General features: G+C 46.2%; 1 protein-coding gene across 1 annotated transcript in view; it reads left to right on the top strand.

Annotated features, from left to right (window-relative positions):
* Positions 1-17813, top strand: part of MEGF11 (multiple EGF like domains 11) — a 252337-nt gene that overhangs the window by 222228 nt on the left and 12296 nt on the right. The window contains 4 exon segments of the mRNA XM_030955179.1: positions 953-1081; positions 1775-1903; positions 4383-4511; positions 4648-4881. Coding sequence (XP_030811039.1) covers positions 953-1081; positions 1775-1903; positions 4383-4511; positions 4648-4881 — 621 coding nt within the window.

The following is a 17813-nucleotide window of genomic DNA, read 5'->3' as shown; positions in this document are numbered from 1 at the left end:
TCAAAAAGAAAATTAAATTACCTCCATATCCTGCAACCCTGCCTAAATTGTCTTCACAGATAATGCCAGTGAGGCATGGAGAGTGGCCACAACACAGAGTGGGGTCGTGTTGGGGGTCACTGGTCACAGCAAAGACCTGATCCTGCCTCCTGCCCCACACAGAGGATCATGGAGTCACAGAGTCCTGGAATGCTTTGGGTTGGAAGGGACCTTGAAGCCCATCCCATTCCACCCCTGCCATGGGCAGGGACACTTTCCCCTGTCCCGGGCTGCTCCAAGGCCCAGTGTCCAACCTGGCCTTGGACACTTCAGGGATGGGGTGGCCACAGCTTCTCTGGGCACCGTGTGCCAGGGCCTGCCCACCCTCCCAGAGAACAATTCCTGCCCAATATCCCATCTAACCCTGCCCCCTGTGTGCTGTCCCTCCATCCCTTGTCCCAGGTCCTCTCCAGCTCTCCTGGAGCCTCTTTAGGCCCTGGAAGGGGCTCTGAGCTTTCCCTGGAGCCTTCTCTTCTCCAAACTGAACATTCCCATCTCTCCCAGCCTGGCTCCAGAGCAGAGGGGCTCCAGCCTTTGCAGCATCTCTGTGACCTCCTCTGGACTTGCTCCAGCAGCTCCAAATCCTTCTGCTGTTGTTCCCCAGGGCTGGAGGCAGCTCTGCAGGTGGGGTCTCACCTGAGTGGGACAAAACCCTCTCCATCGACCTGCTGCCAGAAGGGAGAAGGTTACAGGGTGGCAATGGGGTTTGGAGGGCAATTGGTGGCTTGGAAGGACCAGCCACTGTCCAGGGACGACTGGTCAGTGCCCAGGAGTCACTGCCAGGTTCAGCAGTGTGAGGTTCTGCCTTTGCTGATGTCTCACAGGTTCTCCCTTTATTGTTGCTCCTCCACAGCACTAACACAGTATCATTGCTTTCTTTTTTGTCAGCTGACAAATGTTTTTATTTTCATAGCTTGTCCCACTGGGTTTTGGGGCCCTGATTGCTTTCATTCATGCAACTGCCACAACGGAGCACTGTGCAGCCCCTACGATGGAGAATGTAGATGCACCCACGGTTGGACGGGGCTCTACTGCACTCAGCGTAAGCCTTTCAGAGACAGGGAATCTGTCAAAGTATGTGCTGCTACCTCGTGTCTCTTCCAAGTATTGCAGTTTTCCCTGGAAAACCACACGCTCCTTACTCCTGATAACCTCACATCACCCCTAAGAAAATAGTCCTGAAGGTTTCCAAGGTTTTTTTTTGCCTTTGGCGCTTGGTAAAGGAGGGGAAAATCATTTAGATTATTGATTCATTGTTGGAATTTGCACGGTCAGTGTCCCTGCTTGTTAATGCCCCAGTATTTATGGTCTGATTTAGGAAAATGGTAGAGATTTCTCACCCTAGTGCCAAATTACCGGTATGAAAGAGGAGATCCAATTCTGGTGAGCCTTTTAAGAAGGTTCTTTCACTTGCAAATAATTGATTGATCCCTGGTCATGCAGAGAGTTTCTGTTTAGCATCTTCTTTCACTTCTTGAAAATGTAGTTTGTATAGATGGGTCAAGTTTTCATTCTTCTGAAACACTTAAGAGGCAATTCTGTAAAGATGAGAAACATTACTTCAAGAAAATTGTCTGTCACAGTATCTCTGCATTTAGACCATCAAATAAATGTCATTAAATATACAGAGGCTGAAAATCCATTGATTTATACGCCCACATACTTTGTGCTGATAACACATCTGGGTTTGACTTTCAGCTTATTTCTTACTCTTTCCTTGTTCTCTTGCTGAAAGGTTGCCCAGCTGCTTTTTATGGGAAGAACTGTGCCAATGTGTGCCAGTGCCAGAACGGGGCCGACTGTGACCACATCACCGGGCAGTGCACGTGCAGGACGGGCTTCACAGGCAAACAGTGTGAGCAGAGTAAGTGCAGTGACCTCAGTGCCCTCCTTCTCCAGAGAGGGGGTGTGCTTCACAATTCTTGCACAAACTGGCTCTTAAATGAGGTGTTCATGTCAGCAGGACAATGACCTCAGGCACCTTATGTAATCCATAGGGAGGATAGGGCACCTCTGGAAAACTGGACAGTCTGAGCATAAAGAAATTCAGTGAATCCCTGCAAATTGGGCCTTTCATTCCCAGGCTAAAGTTAGGTGAGGGAAAGCAAATCGCTGCACTCAGTGCTGACTGGATGGGGCCTTCCCAACAACTTGTACCTGATAATACACACCCAGCCCTAAAGCTGCCTCAGGCCTTGTTAATGCTGCTGAGAGCAGCAGCCCCAGGTTTCCCAGTGCATAAAGACAGAAGGGTTAAAAGGAACAGGTCCCTTCTGCTCTCTGCATTCCAAAGAATATTGGAGATATGGGCCTTTCCCACAGAAGTTATGATGCAGACATGGACCAAACAAAGATTCATCTTTACAGTGAAAGCAGATCAAGGGAAACAAGGTTGCTCGCCATTTTGGGAAGGGTCTGTGTTTAGCTTGAGCCGTGAGTGTTTCCCAATGAGCCTCAATTCATGTGCAAGGCATCTGGAATGTCTTCCTGGAATTGTTGTCCATGCCCCACTGGAATATTTAACAGGCTGTGCCAAATGGTTCTTAGAAGAACACAGAATGAGGGTCCTGGGAAGTTGAGGTTCTCTGTGTGTGTGTTTGTCCAGTGCAGTAATTCACAAGGAAATTCTCACCCACTTGCTGGGGTTCTGAACACAGATGAAATCCACCTCATCTCCCCAAGGCATTACTTCCACTGGGTTCCCTCAGTTTTTTTGGCAGTAAGGTAATTCAGTAACGTTCCTGCCAGATTTGCAAGGGAAAGCTTTTTAACTGTAGCTTGCTACATGGATCTTTATGGAAGTATTTGTGCATGTAACTGAATTGATAAATATGTTTTTGCACACACTTGCATTCAGCAAAGTGAATATCTCAGGGCCAAATTTGTGTGCTCTTGGGGGATTGCACATGGCACCACTGTAACTCTGTACGTGGCCAGCTTAGTGGAATTTGGGGATGCTCTTCACTGCAGCCACAATCAAAATAGGAAACTAAAGAATCCCACAAAGAACTGCACAATAGCAGATTTTATACAAGGAGCTGCTTTATGATTTGACCCCTGCATAATGCCTGAGGCTTTCTTTTCTATCCAAACTACAAATGTATTTATTTACTTTTTTTTCTACTGTTTAATCTAAAAGAATCTCTTCATTAAGGCTCCTTCCTTCTCCAAATCCTGCTGAATGGGCAGTCACACTGCATTGCAGATGAAATGCTTAATTGCAGGCATCATTTCTGTGGTGCAGTCCCAAAATTTAGGCCTTATTCATTTTAAGTAGGCTGCAGCCTAATAAAAGAATAAGCATTAATTGTAATAATTTTATTTTTTCTTTGTTTGAGTACCAACAGATTAAATATACAATTCTAATGCACACTGCAAATCAATAAACAGATACTGGCTATGGTTCTGTACTTAATATTAAATTTTGGCTACCAGAAGCTGCTTTGAGGCTGACACTGGGGAGCTGTTGTCATGCAATGAAAAACATTTGCAGTGACACACAAGGAGTCACATCTTGAACAATATATTCCACAGGATCATAGCAAGGGTGCACGTTCTCAGTAATGCAGCTTCTCCATGGAAGTAAGTGACAGACATTGTTTCTTTCAATTTATTCTTGAACAGTGCTTCCAGAAGTACAGTAAGCTGCCTACAGATTTATTGTAATAGCCCATCATGGTAATTGCATGAATAAATTTCTCAGCTGGACATTCAGTCTTTGACAGAAACACAAAGACAGCATAGAAATTCCTTCTGTATCAGGAACCTGACACTGAAGCAGAGCAAATCAAACCATTCAGATGCTCAGTTCTGAAATTCCACCTGCAATGTTCTATTCCTATTCCATTCTATCCTATTCTGTTTCCTACTCATCCCTACCAGTGCCTATCCTGGCACTGGTAGGGATGAGTAGGAAAGCATTTGGGGTTTGTTTGGTAAAGGTTGTTGGGTTTATATAAAGGTTCATTAAAACTTTTCTTTGCAACTCCCCCCAAAAAATAAAACAGGTAGGTTGGTGAAGAATGCTGAGTTCTGTTGTCTGCAGCTTCTGAGCTCAAGCTCTGTTAAACTCTGAACATTTGTAAAATACATCAAGTCTTCTAAAGCCTTTGTACCGATCATTGATTTCATTCTATGAATTTTCCAGAAAGTTACAGTTTAATAAGTAACAAACTGCACATAGAATGCATTTAGCTCCTGCTTTAGACTAATAATAATTTCACATTAGGGTGTTATCCTAGAGATCCTAAAACTAGGGAGACTTCTCTACTGAACTTCCCAAGTGTTGTGCCCATTCCCAAAACCAGAAGAATTCTTTCCCATGTTTTTCTTTGGCTCCCCAGAGTGCTCTCCAGGAACATTTGGTTATGGTTGCAAACAGTTGTGTGAGTGCATGAACAATGCAACGTGTGACCACGTCACAGGCACTTGCTACTGCAGTCCAGGCTTCAAAGGAATCCGATGTGATCAAGGTACAGTGGAATTCTCTCTGTAAAATCCCTCTCTCCCTCTCTCTCCCCCTCTCCAATGACGTAGTTAAAAAATACAGCGTTTCAAAAATGAAATGCACGATTCAATTTACAGTGTGTTATGAATTACTTTTAACAGCGGCTCTTATGATGGAAGAATTAAACCCCTATACTAAAATTAGCCCTGCTCTTGGATCAGAGAGGCACTCAGTGGGAGCAATCATTGGAATTATTATTCTCCTTCTAATTATTATGGTCTTGCTGGCACTCTTTGTGTGGTATCGACGGAAACAGAAGGAGAAGGGCCATGACATGCCAAGTGTATCTTACACTCCAGCCATGAGGATGACTAATACAGATTACTCACTTTCTGGTAAGGGTCTTTTTATGTTAATCAAATCCAGACTCATATTCCTGTCTGTTGGGGAAATACAAGTTTCTGGGGTGTGTAACATGTGTTAATGAGCCTCAAAAATAATGACACTTCCGTTCTTCCTCAGAATGCCGTGATCTTTAAACACATAAATGAGACAGGAAAGCAAATATCAAACTGATTTAAGCTGTTTTCTGTGTGGAAGCTGATATGGGATATACCTAGGCAGGAAATATGCTGCATGGAATTTTGAGTCATGTGCATTCCTGTTGCAGTGCAGAGATGTTTCCCTTTGTGAAACCTTAGGAAGCCTTTTTTGGTTTGAGGAATGGGATCGGCTGGGTCAGTCATAAGGTTTTGGTTTTGTCTGTGCTGCAGTTTGTGATTTGAGGTGTCTGTTTGTTGTCACTCTGTGCTGTGTGCAGACCAGTCCTTGTCACATAGAGAGCTGGTGGGAATCATCTTCCCAGGAGCTGAGGAAAGCAGGAGAGAGGAAGAGGAAGGCTCTTCAGGATCAAAGCATTCTTCCTTCTTTCTGTCCTCTGCTCCTGCTGTGGAGAACAGCTTTTCTTGACAGGTTGTCTAAATTTTGGAGGATGTGATCTCCTTTTCAGTGCTGTCATTCCTAGTCATTCCTCTCTGGCCAATAGCAGGGACAATGCCAGGCAGGAGATGGCTTTACTTCCTTCTGGTTTCTCCACTGTCTCAGTGGGGATCTTCTCAGGATTTACTGCTCTCTGACTTCTTCTCATCCTTTTAAATGGCTGAAACTCCAAGTCCAGCCCCTGGGGCAGGCAGAGGTTGGCCAGCAGCTCTGCTTCCCCAGGCCTGCAGTGCCTTTTTCTTTCTGCTTTTTATTCTAATGTACGAGGCCTCTTGGCTTCTCTGCTGTCTCAGGGTGGCACAACTGGAAGCTTTTTATGGACTTCCCTGCCAAGGATGTGCCTGGAAGGAGCCTCTCCCATTAAGCCAATGATAGTGATGCCTGTAATACCTGGAACTCAATCCTGGAGCTTCTCATGGCACAGTGACTTCAGCCCTAGTGCCAGGGACATTTTCCTGCCATGGTGTGTCCCACATCATGGCTCTCTGCTGAACACCATTGAATAGTTTCATCTCTAGACCACTCAGTAGAACATTCCTTCTTCTGATAGCTACAAATGGGGGGAGAAATTATCATGGAGCTCCTTTCATTCCTTCTTATTTTTGAATTTTAGCTTTGCTGGCTCTTGCTTAAGCTGCCCATCCTAAATAGCTGAGGGATCACATCCCTCATCTGCACTGAACCTGGGATCTCTTTTGGCCCTTGGGCTGGGAGTTTAGCTCTGGCCCTTGTGGCATTGCTGCTCTGTGTCAGGTCAGTTTGGAAAAACCCTGAATACCAGGTCCTCACAAACTCAGCACCAGGTCAGGGGGGTTTCATGGGCTTCTCTAGAAAGGAATTGGATAATGGTTCTTCCTTGTTCCCCTCAGTCAGTGATGGGTGTGCAGAGACTGGGCCTTTTCTTTCCTCTTACTTTCTTTGTGCAGTCCTTCTAGCGATAGAAATTGGATCACTCAGGAAGTTGCAGCAGAGTGGGGTCAGGCATCTCTTTCTGGAGGTCACAAGGACAGTTTTCTTCCTCCTTCCCCTTGGAAAACTCTGCCATCTGAGCTTGCAGAGGAAGATTAAGAAGATAGAAACACACTGCTCCATCTTCAGCTCATTATAAATTGCCTGCAGGTAGCAGCATTGTTTCAAGTTTTGGATTTTGCCCTTTTTAGAAGGGCATTTAAAAATTCTAGAGAAGAACTTCTGAAAACTCCCTGCCAAATCCTGACTGTCCTCCAGTACATTCCCCTGCTGAGACTTTCAGTAACTGCCCCAAGTTTGGCCTTACCAATGCTGCTTCTCTTCCATGGAGCAGAGAGGCAGAAAAGGTGCTGATGTGCACCTCCCTCAGCAGAAAGGGGAGAGGTGGATATGAGACAGGCTCACAGAAAAGGAATATGTGGCTGGCAAGACAACACGTGTGTGTCTGAGGGCAGGTGTGTTACAGAGGATGCTGAAGGACAGCAGTGATGTCTCTGGTTTTAGCTTTTATATTTTTCATATTCTGTGCTGCTTTAGTCTGCACTTCTGAGCACATCAGGGGATGGTGAGCTCTCTGCACAGAGCAGGGAGACAAAGCAATTCCTGCTCCAGCTGGGCACCAATGACAAATGACCCAAATCTCAGCCCAAGAGCACAAACAGCGTGGGCTGGAGAGAGAAAAACAAGCAGGGTGGGACTGCAGGGGCTAAAGCTGGAATGGGACAATGAACTGCAAGGTGCAAATGGAGCAGAACTGATCCCAGTGACAGACCCCGTGCCCACTCGTGCATTTTGGGGCCATTTTGGTTCATCCTGGGTGCAGCCCTGGCTGGGCTCTGGTGCTGCCCAAGGGGGATCCATGGAGGAGATCCTTTGAATAAATCCCTGCTTTATTCTGGAACTCTGCCCAGCCTCTGCTCCAGGTCAGCCTTCCCAAGGCATCAGCAGCAATATTTCACAGAGGGAACTGGGATTCCAAGCTTCACCTGCAGGTTTGCTTGTGGATTAAAGGCAGAATACCATGGAGATGTGCTTGTCCAATGGATATAATCCCATGTAAACCCGTGTACTTTGGCAAGAATTCCACCTGGATGGCTGCAGCATCCAGCCCTCTGTGGATTGTAACATTTTGGCTCTCCTGAATCACCAGTTGTTCTTTTGCCTGTTTACTCTTCCTTGGGTGATGGTGGTGCTGTTTCTGAATAGAGTCACATACACAGATCCCTAGCTCCTGCAGGCAGCAATTTCCTCCAGCACATTTATTTCCGGAGGATGTTTTTGGTCTTTACGTCCTCAGCTCCTGTGAGGCTGATAATCCATGCATATGTGTGAGAGAGATTATGAGGAAGGGGAACCCCCTGGGCAGCCCTTGGACTCTTTTGCATTTGTGGATGAAGGATGTGGCAGCAGAACACACACTTTGCCCAGCAGCCAGAGGAGCAGAAAACCACCTGTTCTGGGACGGCTTATCCACAGCACATGGGTCCAAGAGCAAACTTTCCCAAATAAGCCTGAAATCAAAATGGTGCTCCCCAGCCTGAGAGCAGTGTGCTACATCCAAAAAAGGTTTTGAAGTGCAGGTTGTTTAGTTCAAGGAGATGGGGCCAGAAAGGAAAACTGTGTGGTAGTGCTGGAGAGCAGCAGAGATTTCTTAGTGGGACTTTCACAAAGACTTGGCCATGGGCTGAAGTGATGTTTGAGGTCTTGTCAAGGTCTTAGCAAACTTTCTGGAATGGGTGAATCCTCTGCTGAGAGCCAAGAGCTAAGCAAAGCTTAACACAAATAAAGCATCATGGATCCTGAAGCCTAGACAAGACACTTCCAGAAATGATCTGCAGATGATGGGTGGTGGGAGGTGGCAGAGTGAACCCTCCTGTTTGGAGCCTTCAGCCGTCTCCCTGACACTGTGTGGGCAGAGAAGACCCACACAAAGAGAAGGAAGCAGCTCCATTTAGCAGTTGAGAAGTCTGGGTTTGTATTTACTGCAGAGTGCTCACTTATTCCCTTTTTTGTGGCTGGGCTGGTGCCAGTTTCCACAGTACTGTCCTGCAGGATTGGGACTGATACTCTCTGTGGCACCCCAGAGCCCAGGCCCAGAGCAGGAGCTCAGCCCAATTCCCTTCCCTTCAGGCATTTCCTCGCTGTTCAGACCAGAATAAAATTCTCACCTTTGGGAAGCGAGAGATGTTTTTGTGGGTTGGGATTTTTTTGTTGGTTTTTTTTTAAATAGGGATAGCATTAGATTTGAATTTGATGTATTTCCAGCCAGCAGTTACAAGAGCTTCATGAATAAATGTGTAGAAAATGGACTGTGCTATCGAGGTAAATCAGCCTGGGTGGCTACTTAAGTATCGACCAGAGGGAACTGTGTAGCAGGAGTAATTCTGAGTTCAGGGTGCTGCGTGAAAGGCGGGGGAGAAAAGGATTTTGGGGGATGTGTACAAGCTCAGAATCATTAATTCAACACTGTGCTAAGTAGTAGAGCACTCTGGTAGAGTTTTATTGCAGCTCATTTTGGGTGCAGAGAACAAGCTCCAGCCAGCTGAGCTGAGTGAGAACTCACCTTGTCTCAGGTGGCTCCCGGTGACATTGGTGGGCACCTCAAACCCCACTGCAGAGCCACAGGGTCCTGCTGCTCCTTCCAGCTGGTCCTGGCCCACAGCCAGTGGGTAAAGGAAGGCAGAGGTGACTCCACCAACACTTTCAGAGCACAAAGACACAGATCCAAGTGTCCTATTTAACTGGGACCACGGGCTGTGGGGAGGGAGGATGGGCCCTTGAGCCAAGCCCCCCAAGCAGGCTCAAGGCTGTTTGGTGGGGGGCACACACTGACATGAAGGGGGGGTTCCAGCCCCAGTTCTCACTGGCAGACCCCAAGAGAGATGTGTTTCCTGTTGGTTTGGTTGTGAATGTCACAGAGTTGTAGGTGGGGGAGGTGGCAGAGCCCTGGCAGCCTGGCTGACAGATGTTCAATGCAAAGACTTCAGCTCTGGAATCACATCCTGATCTGAGATCATTTGTCAGCAGCAACTCTGGCAAACAGCTGGGACTCAAAGGCTCTGCACTTACCACAAAACAGAGCTGACCTCGAAAATCTCATTGCATGTTTCAGCAGAAAAGCAGTGCTTGGTCAGAGCTGCACATGCAGGAGCAGCTTCCCCTGAGCCCTGAGCCACAGCCCTTATGTAAGAGACACCCTGCAGACAAACCCACTTCTTGGAAACAGGATATTCTGCAGTAAATCAGGCTCAATCTAGATCTCCACAAGATGTCAGCAAAGCAAAGTGCATGTTCAGAGTGAGGCGAATGCAGAGGGCAAGGAGAGGAGGTGATGGTGCTGGGGACCTCAGGTCCCTGTCCTTCCTCACCCATCGCTGCCAGCCTCCAGTAAAGGTGCAGATGGGCTCAAGCAGCCAGCCCAGCACTTCACTACCCTTTGACATAAAGGTGTTCCCCACAACCAACCTCTCTGCCTGCAGTTTGAGCCCATGCTTTAGCAAAGCCCCTTCATTTGCTCCTTACAGGGCCTCGTTTAAATGATGCTGCTCCAGTTGGAATTTTCCATCTCTTCTCCTGATGGTACTTTGAAATATGTATCTATTTGTTATGCAGCTGGAACCAGATTGGGATTGATGTTTTCATTAGAACTGCCACTATAAATATGATGCCTTTCTGGGTAAATTATTCTGCTTGGTAAATGTGTTTATAACTGAAATTGAGGAAATAGATGAAATGTCTCTGAGCATACAATGTAACTGCCCAGGTTTGCCTTTCAGAGCTCCAGCTTTGGTTTTTGAAAAGCCTTTGCACACAATTGAAAGCGTTTTGGACTCCTTGGTACAGTTATAGCACCTTGATTTCTAACATTACTCCTGGTTTTGTAACAAAAAGGTTTCATTTGTTTCAAGTACAAGACTGCCCAGGGGCTCTTCCATAGGTTAAACCAAGGAGGCAGCTGTGTTGCAGCCCATGCATTTCCTGAGTTTTACCTCCCTCCCCTCACCTGCAAAGCAGCTGGACTGTCAGGAATGACTTTATTAACACCTTCAAGAAGATAACACTGTATTATTTAAGTATTTTGGTTTTTTTCTCTTACATTTAATGCTAATAGTCAAGAGCTTCACACCATAATGCAGGATAGATTGCATCTGCAGGTGTTTTAGAACACCCAGTACTCCAACAAAGATTTCTAAACTAGATTGTTTCTACCATGTTTTCAGTTTCCTAAGAACTGTTGTGGCTTCCAAAGTATTTTGTGCTGACTTGTTTTCTTCCCAGATATATCCCAGGGTAGCAGCAGTGTTCATTGCTTTTCCAATCCAAGCTACCACACTCTCTCATGTGGGGTGACTTCACGCTTCTTTCCCAGTAATCTGGATGGAAACAGCTCCTGTAAGGTAGATATTACCCCACCCCACTGCAGCAATGTTCTTATCAGTTCAAGGAAATCAAGCAAAGCAATGCCTCTGGGGCCCTGTTGTCTGCCAGCACTACTTCAAACTCCAGGGTAGCATTCCTGATGTCCCAGACACTGAAAGGTTGGATTTCCCCTCCCTGTATCTTCCCAGTCTCTGGGAATGGGAACTGGAGTCTCAAGCCTGTCTGGGTCAGCAAGGCTTGGTGTCTTAGCAACTCTGAGGTATGTTTGCTTCTCAGAAGAGATAAATAACTCAATAAATATAATTATCCATTAACACAACACCAGTAAATCAATGAAGCATTAATCAGTAATCTCTCTGCCATTTCATTGTTTCCCACATCAGACACACAAGTTCCCTGCTGACACAGACAAGCAGAAAGATGCAAGAAGGTACCTGGGGTGCTTTTGAGGACTCGTGCAGGGACATTCTGGGAGCTCTGCTGTCACTCTTGGCTCTCCAGCAGAGCTGTTCCAACCCTCTCACTGGAACATCCAGGAGCACTTTCCTTATCATTTGTTGCAACTGATTCCCTCAGACCATTCATGAACAACAACTGTGACTCAATTCAGCACTTCAGCAGTAAATTTAGATGTGGCAAATGGTAAAACAGCTCCTCCTTTGGAGCCTTAATAAGCCCAGGTGAGGCAAAGCAGAGGGAGCAGGGGGAAAAGGAAATGCAGTTGATTTCATCAAGGTTGTCAGCTTTAAAAATGATGGCATTTCAGGCTGTGTCACCTTAATCCAAATGTAACTATTCACTGGAATGCCATATGAACAAGATTAATGCAAAAAAGACAGCATTGTACAGGACAGGCAAAAATATCTCTACATGTGCTCCTGTAAGTAATTTCTTAGTTGTTAAAAGAAAATCTCATTAAAATGTAATAAAAAGGCTGGCTCCAGAGATTTCTCTGTGAAATGTTTAGACAGATGTGTAAATACGGGTTTTTATGTAGATGGTCCCTTTGCATCATGAATTTTTGCTCCCCAAATTGAAAGTGCAAACGCTCATAATGTCAAATTTAGGATGAGTGTCCATCTGGACCACTAATCCTTTTGCAGAAATTTAAATCAATTCAGAAAAGGTCAAAGCAAGCACCTATCCTGGATTCCCAGCCTGCAGTGCCATCTTCTCACAGAACTACTTCAAAAATTAGGCTGCTGGAAAGGTTTAATCCCCAAGTGGTGCTTTGGGACTCGCCTGGAAGCTGCTCCCCCTGCTGCAGCTCTGGCCATTGTAGTCAGTCAGGTTGTCCTGATAATCACTGAAAGACCAATAGAAGTGGTATTTTCAGGGTATTTATCAAAATATATGGCCTGATATTTCCTTTAGATCTCCCACCATCTCACTTATTAATGAGAATGCTTTGCAGTGCTGAATAGCTGAGGATGGCCAAAAATACACTTTGTCTGTCTGCAGCTCTGCAGCCAAGTAAGACAAAGGAGCATATAAAGCCTTAATAGCTGCCTTAACGAGTTCATTTCCAAATCAGTTTGCCTGGTGCCATTCTCACTTTCTGCAGAGAAATGTGCACGAGTTGTACTTGGAGGATTCATTTCTTTGGAGTGCCAGCTGGGGTCACAAAGGAGCCAGCACAGATGCAAAATGAAAAAACAATGGCAGAGGAATGTCTGAAGTGCTGAGCCAGACCCGGGATGTGTTTCCTCCCTGTGCTCCAAGGAGATCAGGCCTGGAGGCGCTGGGCTGGAGCCATTCCTCTCACAAAGGCAGGACAGCTGGGAGCCCTGCTCCAGTTTGGGGAGAGTTTTCTCTCCTGTGCTTCCCTGCCCTTTCTTTCTGTGTCTTGCCTTTTCTCCCCTCTTTTTGGTGATCTCTCCACTCTATTACCTTTTTTTTTTCCCATGTCCCTATTCCTATTCTCTTTTCTCCCCCAACTCTACACATATAATTCTTGTTTCCTTCCTGCTCTCCTCTCCCATCTCCAGGATCCCTGCCTGGGGGCTGCCAGCACTGTGTACTGACCCTGCTGCAGCTCCCAGGGTGGCACCTCTGGAGGGAAGGAGGTGAGTGAGGCTTTAGCAAGAGCTGAAGGGCCCAGCCCTGCACTGGGGACAGTTTGTGACACGGGTCTGTGTGCACAGGATGGGAGCAGGGCCAGGTTTCAGCAGGGGAAGGATCTCACCTCCTCATGCCCCCTCTGCCAGACACACGTTTGGCCACTGCTCAGGTCCTGAAGGTGAACCATTGGAGCTGCTGAGAGACAAGCACCAGTGGAGGCATCAAACCCTCCCCAGTGTGTTTGGGGCTGGGGTTGTGCCAGTGGAGCACAGACTGGAACACAAGCAGGAAGAAAACAAGTGGGAGGATAAGGGGGAGCCTATCAGAAGAGACTGAAAAAAAGGCTTGGCTGCTTTTATCTGGCAAAATGAACGCTGAGGGGGAGCATGATTGCCATCTATAAATACAGCAAGGTAAACACGAGGAGGGAGGAGAGCTATTTAAGTGAGATGCCAGAGCTGGCTCGAGAACAAATGAGGATGAACTGGCCATGAATGCATCGAAGCTGGAAATTAGATTTCTACCATCAGATCAGTGAGATTTTGGAATAGCTTCCCAGGAAGACTAATGGGACAAAGAAATCTGATTACTGTTCAAATGGAGCTTGATCAGCTCTCTGAGGGATTGTGTGCCTGGGTGTTTGCAGTAAAAGGCAGCTGGACACACAGACTGGGGGATCCAAGCCCTTGCAGTCCTGTCCCCAAGCCTGTGCCAGGTGCCAGCAGGAGCTTGCAGGGCTGAGCTTCATCTCTGTGCAAGGATCCCGAGAATGGATCTGCAGCTCTGAGGTTCAGGAGGAGGCTCCAGCATCTCAGTGCATGCTTTTAACTCCCAGCACTTTGCCACAAGTAATTGCTCTTCCCACGGGAGAGAGCTTGGCAAGTCAGCCGGGGGAAATGCTGGAACCACTGGAGCCAAGAGATGTTTTACTGTGACTTTAACTGAAGCCAAACCTTGACCTTTGCTTATGAACTCCTACAAGTAGGTTTGGCCTTTTTTCTCATGACATGTGCAGCACCAGCTAGTAATGATGCTGCAAGTTACCAAGGAGTATCAGACATGAACTCAGGTGACCTTTCCCCAGAATTACCACACATTTCCAAAGCACATAAATGGAGATTATGTACCTCCATACCTGTGTCTTCACATCAGAGCTCTCACTGCTGAACCACAGACCAGATTTCAGATGCTGAGGACCTGTTTTGTGCAGAGGGTGTTTGGCAGGACCACTCACAGAACCCCTCTCAGGGCTTCAATGCCAGCTTTGTGTCTGAGTTTTTGAACTAGGTACATGAAGTAAAAACAAATCTCTCTTACCAAGCTCTGCAAAGTTTATGAAGAATACTCTGTGTAAAGGATGAGGCTGCTGCAAAATGGAGGATTCTCACCTTGAGCTTTTGCAAAGCTCATAATTCCACCCTCATTCCTTTCCAGCATGGCAGCAAAAGTCCAGGTGTTGGTTTCTACAGACATCATAAAAATCAATTGCTATTAGATGTCCTGATTTTTTAAAGCCAGCAGTTTCACATCTATTAAAGGAAGTCCTAAATTCTACCAAAGACTTCACATAAAATTAGAAAATGCAAAACAGAGGTCACTGGAAATGGTCTGACTGGATGTCACCCAGCTGATAAAAAGGCATTCAGTACAGAAAGCACCATTTAAGTACCTCTGACTAAAACTTGCCCAAGAAAAAGGAGAACTGCAAATACAGAATGGCTGCAGCACGTTCAGGATGGGCATCTAAACCTGAGCAGCACAAGCTTGGACCTGAGAGATCTGAAGTCAGTATTTAGGGAAATAAATGTCAAATTATTGATTGCAGTCCTGGAGGATAAAGGTATGATGGAATTCCTGCCAGCACTTCTTTGCCTAATCACCATGGACTTAAAAACCTGGGCATTGACAAATGGCTGGTGGTGATCAAGTGGCCACTGTCATCTATCCAGCTGTTTCAGACAGGCAGATAATGACTTTGTTTACTCAGGCTGGTATCTCCTTGATCTTAAAGGAAACGTTGCCAGATATGAGGTAGTTTTAACCAAATTGCTAAAATTACCAGCCTGGAATTTTAATGGATAAATTTACTATGAAGGATTTCTTCCTCCAGAAAAGCAATTTTGCTTCACAGTAAAAATTGAAGTATTTTCTCTCTTTAAAAAAAAAAAGTTAACAAATTATAGTGTGCTAAGAAATGATAGTAGCACAAAGAGACAGCTATAATCACATTCAGAAAAATTGCATTCAGAAAAACTTAGAAATGTCCCCAAATCATTTCATTAAAAAAAATCAATTCTAGCCCGTAGCTCTTCATGCCAAAATTTTAGGTTTGTGAGCTGATTTATAAATCCTGCAAAGCCACAGCTTTTAATAGAAACCCCAAGACTTTAATAAATGTGCTCTAAGTGGTGCAGCTGGGTTGAAAAATCAGCATTTGCGTTCTGGCTGCAAGTTTTGAAGAGAAGAATGAAGCTGTGGGCTTTGCTGAAGAGAACTGATGGTGCCAAGGGTCGAATTCCTCCCAGTGACCACATTCCAAATGGATCTGCTCTTCATGCCCCTGCCACTGCTGGGCTGTCCAACTGCCCCATCCATCCATCCATCCATCCATCCATCCATCCATCCATCCATCCATCCATCCATCCATCCATCCATCCATCCATCCCTCTGCTGTCTGTGTTTCCATTCCCAGCTGGGGAAGCACAGGGAGCTGCTGGATGATCAGGAAATGACTCCTGGGCTCTCCTGATTTCCTGCAGAGCTTCCTCAGTGCCGGGGGCAGTGGGAGCACTGTGGGCACAGGGACAACACAGAGAGGCTGCAGCCCAAGGTGGGGTGGCAGCAGCACTGAGGGCTGTTGGAAAGGACTGTGGAGGGGAGAAAATGCCCTTGGAATGTGGCTGTAGGTGCTGGGCCCCAGCTGGGATTTAATATCCCAATGGCTTCAATACACCAGTGGGGGGTTTAGTTCCAGGTCTAAAAACCTATTAAGACAGCTAAGCAAAAAGGAATGGTAGATCAGGAAAGATTAGATGTTGTGGCAATTTTGAATACCCTCTTTCAATCTTAACCTCCTTTTTGTTTAGCATTTTCTTGTAAATACAGTAAAATAGCAGAGCTGAATGCTTCCAAACACAGCAGGAGGCTTCCCAGTCTGGAAGCAGACACAGGAGGGCAGTGATGGCTTCAGACCTTTTCAGAAACAAGGCTGGGATTTGCTCTTGAATTGACACTTCCTCTGGACCAGCTGTATTCCAGCAGGTGTGGCTTTCAAGGGAATAATGTGAGGAGGAAAGCTCAGCAGTTTTAGCACCTACAGCTATTCCCAGACCCCCCTGCAGGGCTCAGCTGGTGACCACTCATTTGTGGAGCCCCCTCTGCTCTGTCCCAGCCCAGTGGGGCCGTGCACCCCGAAGCAGAGGCCCCTCTCCTCTCACTGCACACTCTGGGAGGTGCTGTCCCAGCAGCAGCACCTGCAGGGCAGCCCTGCACTCTCCTGTTTGCTGGCAGATCCACAGGGGCCTTTGTGCTCCATCATTGCCAAAGTGATTTTCCTTGAATTGAGAGAACTCGTGTCCCCTGCCTCTCCTGTCAGTGCACCCCAGCTGTGGCAGCAGAGCCCCAGCTCCAGGCAGCCCCTCTGTGCATGCTGGTGTAGGGGTGTGATCCATCCATCTCCATGGGTTACTTTGGAGTGTCGCCCCATGTCCACAGGCATCCCAGTTGTGGTTCCAAAGGAAATCCTGTGTTCTCCAGCATGTTTGTGTTCATGGCTTGGTGAAGTGACTTTCCTTTGTGATTTTCCCTAATGCTAGTGAACAGCTGTCCAGCTCACACAGATAAAGGGCTGAGATGGTGAGGCCAAGGCAGGAGTCACCTCTCATTTTTATTCCTGACATCCTTGGGCTGTAGTCTGGGGTGGGAACTGTCTGTCTCTTCCAGCATTAACCCATTATCATACTTTTTGAACAGCTCAGTAACAAAATCTTTGACAGAGAAGCTGCAGACTGGAGACCCTACAGCTATCTGAATGAACTAGGTCAGTAATTTTTAAACACTTTAATCACTTCAGTAGACTTTAGAGCAATTCCAAATCCAAATCAGCCTTTCATAAAGGCATTAACAATAATGAGGAATATTGGTGTTGTCTTTAGTTCACAATCAGAATTGCCAGTACTGAAAGATGGAGAATTAAAAATTGTTTCCTTTTCCGCCCACCACAAACCACAGACTGGGAAAGCAAAGTCAATATTCATTTTAGTCTCCCTTCCAAGGTTGCTCTGTTGAATCACTATCATCTACTCTATAAATGTTTTTTTAAGGACTAACTCAGGACATTAAAAATTCAAATTTGGCGCTTTTTTTTCCCTTTCATGCTTAATAAAGCTTAGCACTAAATACTGGCATCTTGATGGAGGTGTGGAGCCTCTGTGGGAGCTGGGGTGTGCAATGCTCCATTATCTCCCAGTAAATCATTCCGTGGCAATTCTGAACCACCAGCCAGTGCAACCAAGCCAAGAGTGAAGTGTAATTGCCTGTTCTGAGTTTATTCTTCCTGGCTTGACTTTTAACAGGGTTTTTAGCAGCTCTTAGCTCAAATCCTGCCCAGATTTAGTGCTTTGGATGCTATTTGTTTTCCTATCTGAGCATTCCGAGTTTGGCTCGTCAGTGGCCCAAAGCTTTTGCCCTTTCCTTTCCTGGGATTAGTAACATCTCACTGAAAATATGCAGGAGGAGGGAAAGTGCAGCATTAAGGGGGTATTATGGGATTTTTAAGGTCAACTATCTCACAGCTCACATGGCAAAGGAATGAACACAGGGCAGCACCAGGCATCACATCCTGCCCCATGCCATGCCTCGTTCCAAAGATAACTCTTCCTGCATCAGGAAAATCACAAACCTGTCAAGCTTCAGTGCA

This window comes from Camarhynchus parvulus, chromosome 10, assembly GCF_901933205.1.
Source record: "Camarhynchus parvulus chromosome 10, STF_HiC, whole genome shotgun sequence".
NCBI classification, from domain to species: domain Eukaryota; kingdom Metazoa; phylum Chordata; class Aves; order Passeriformes; family Thraupidae; genus Camarhynchus; species Camarhynchus parvulus.
The sequence above is the reverse complement of the archived record's forward strand: the minus strand, read 5'-3'. Positions and strand labels throughout refer to the sequence as shown.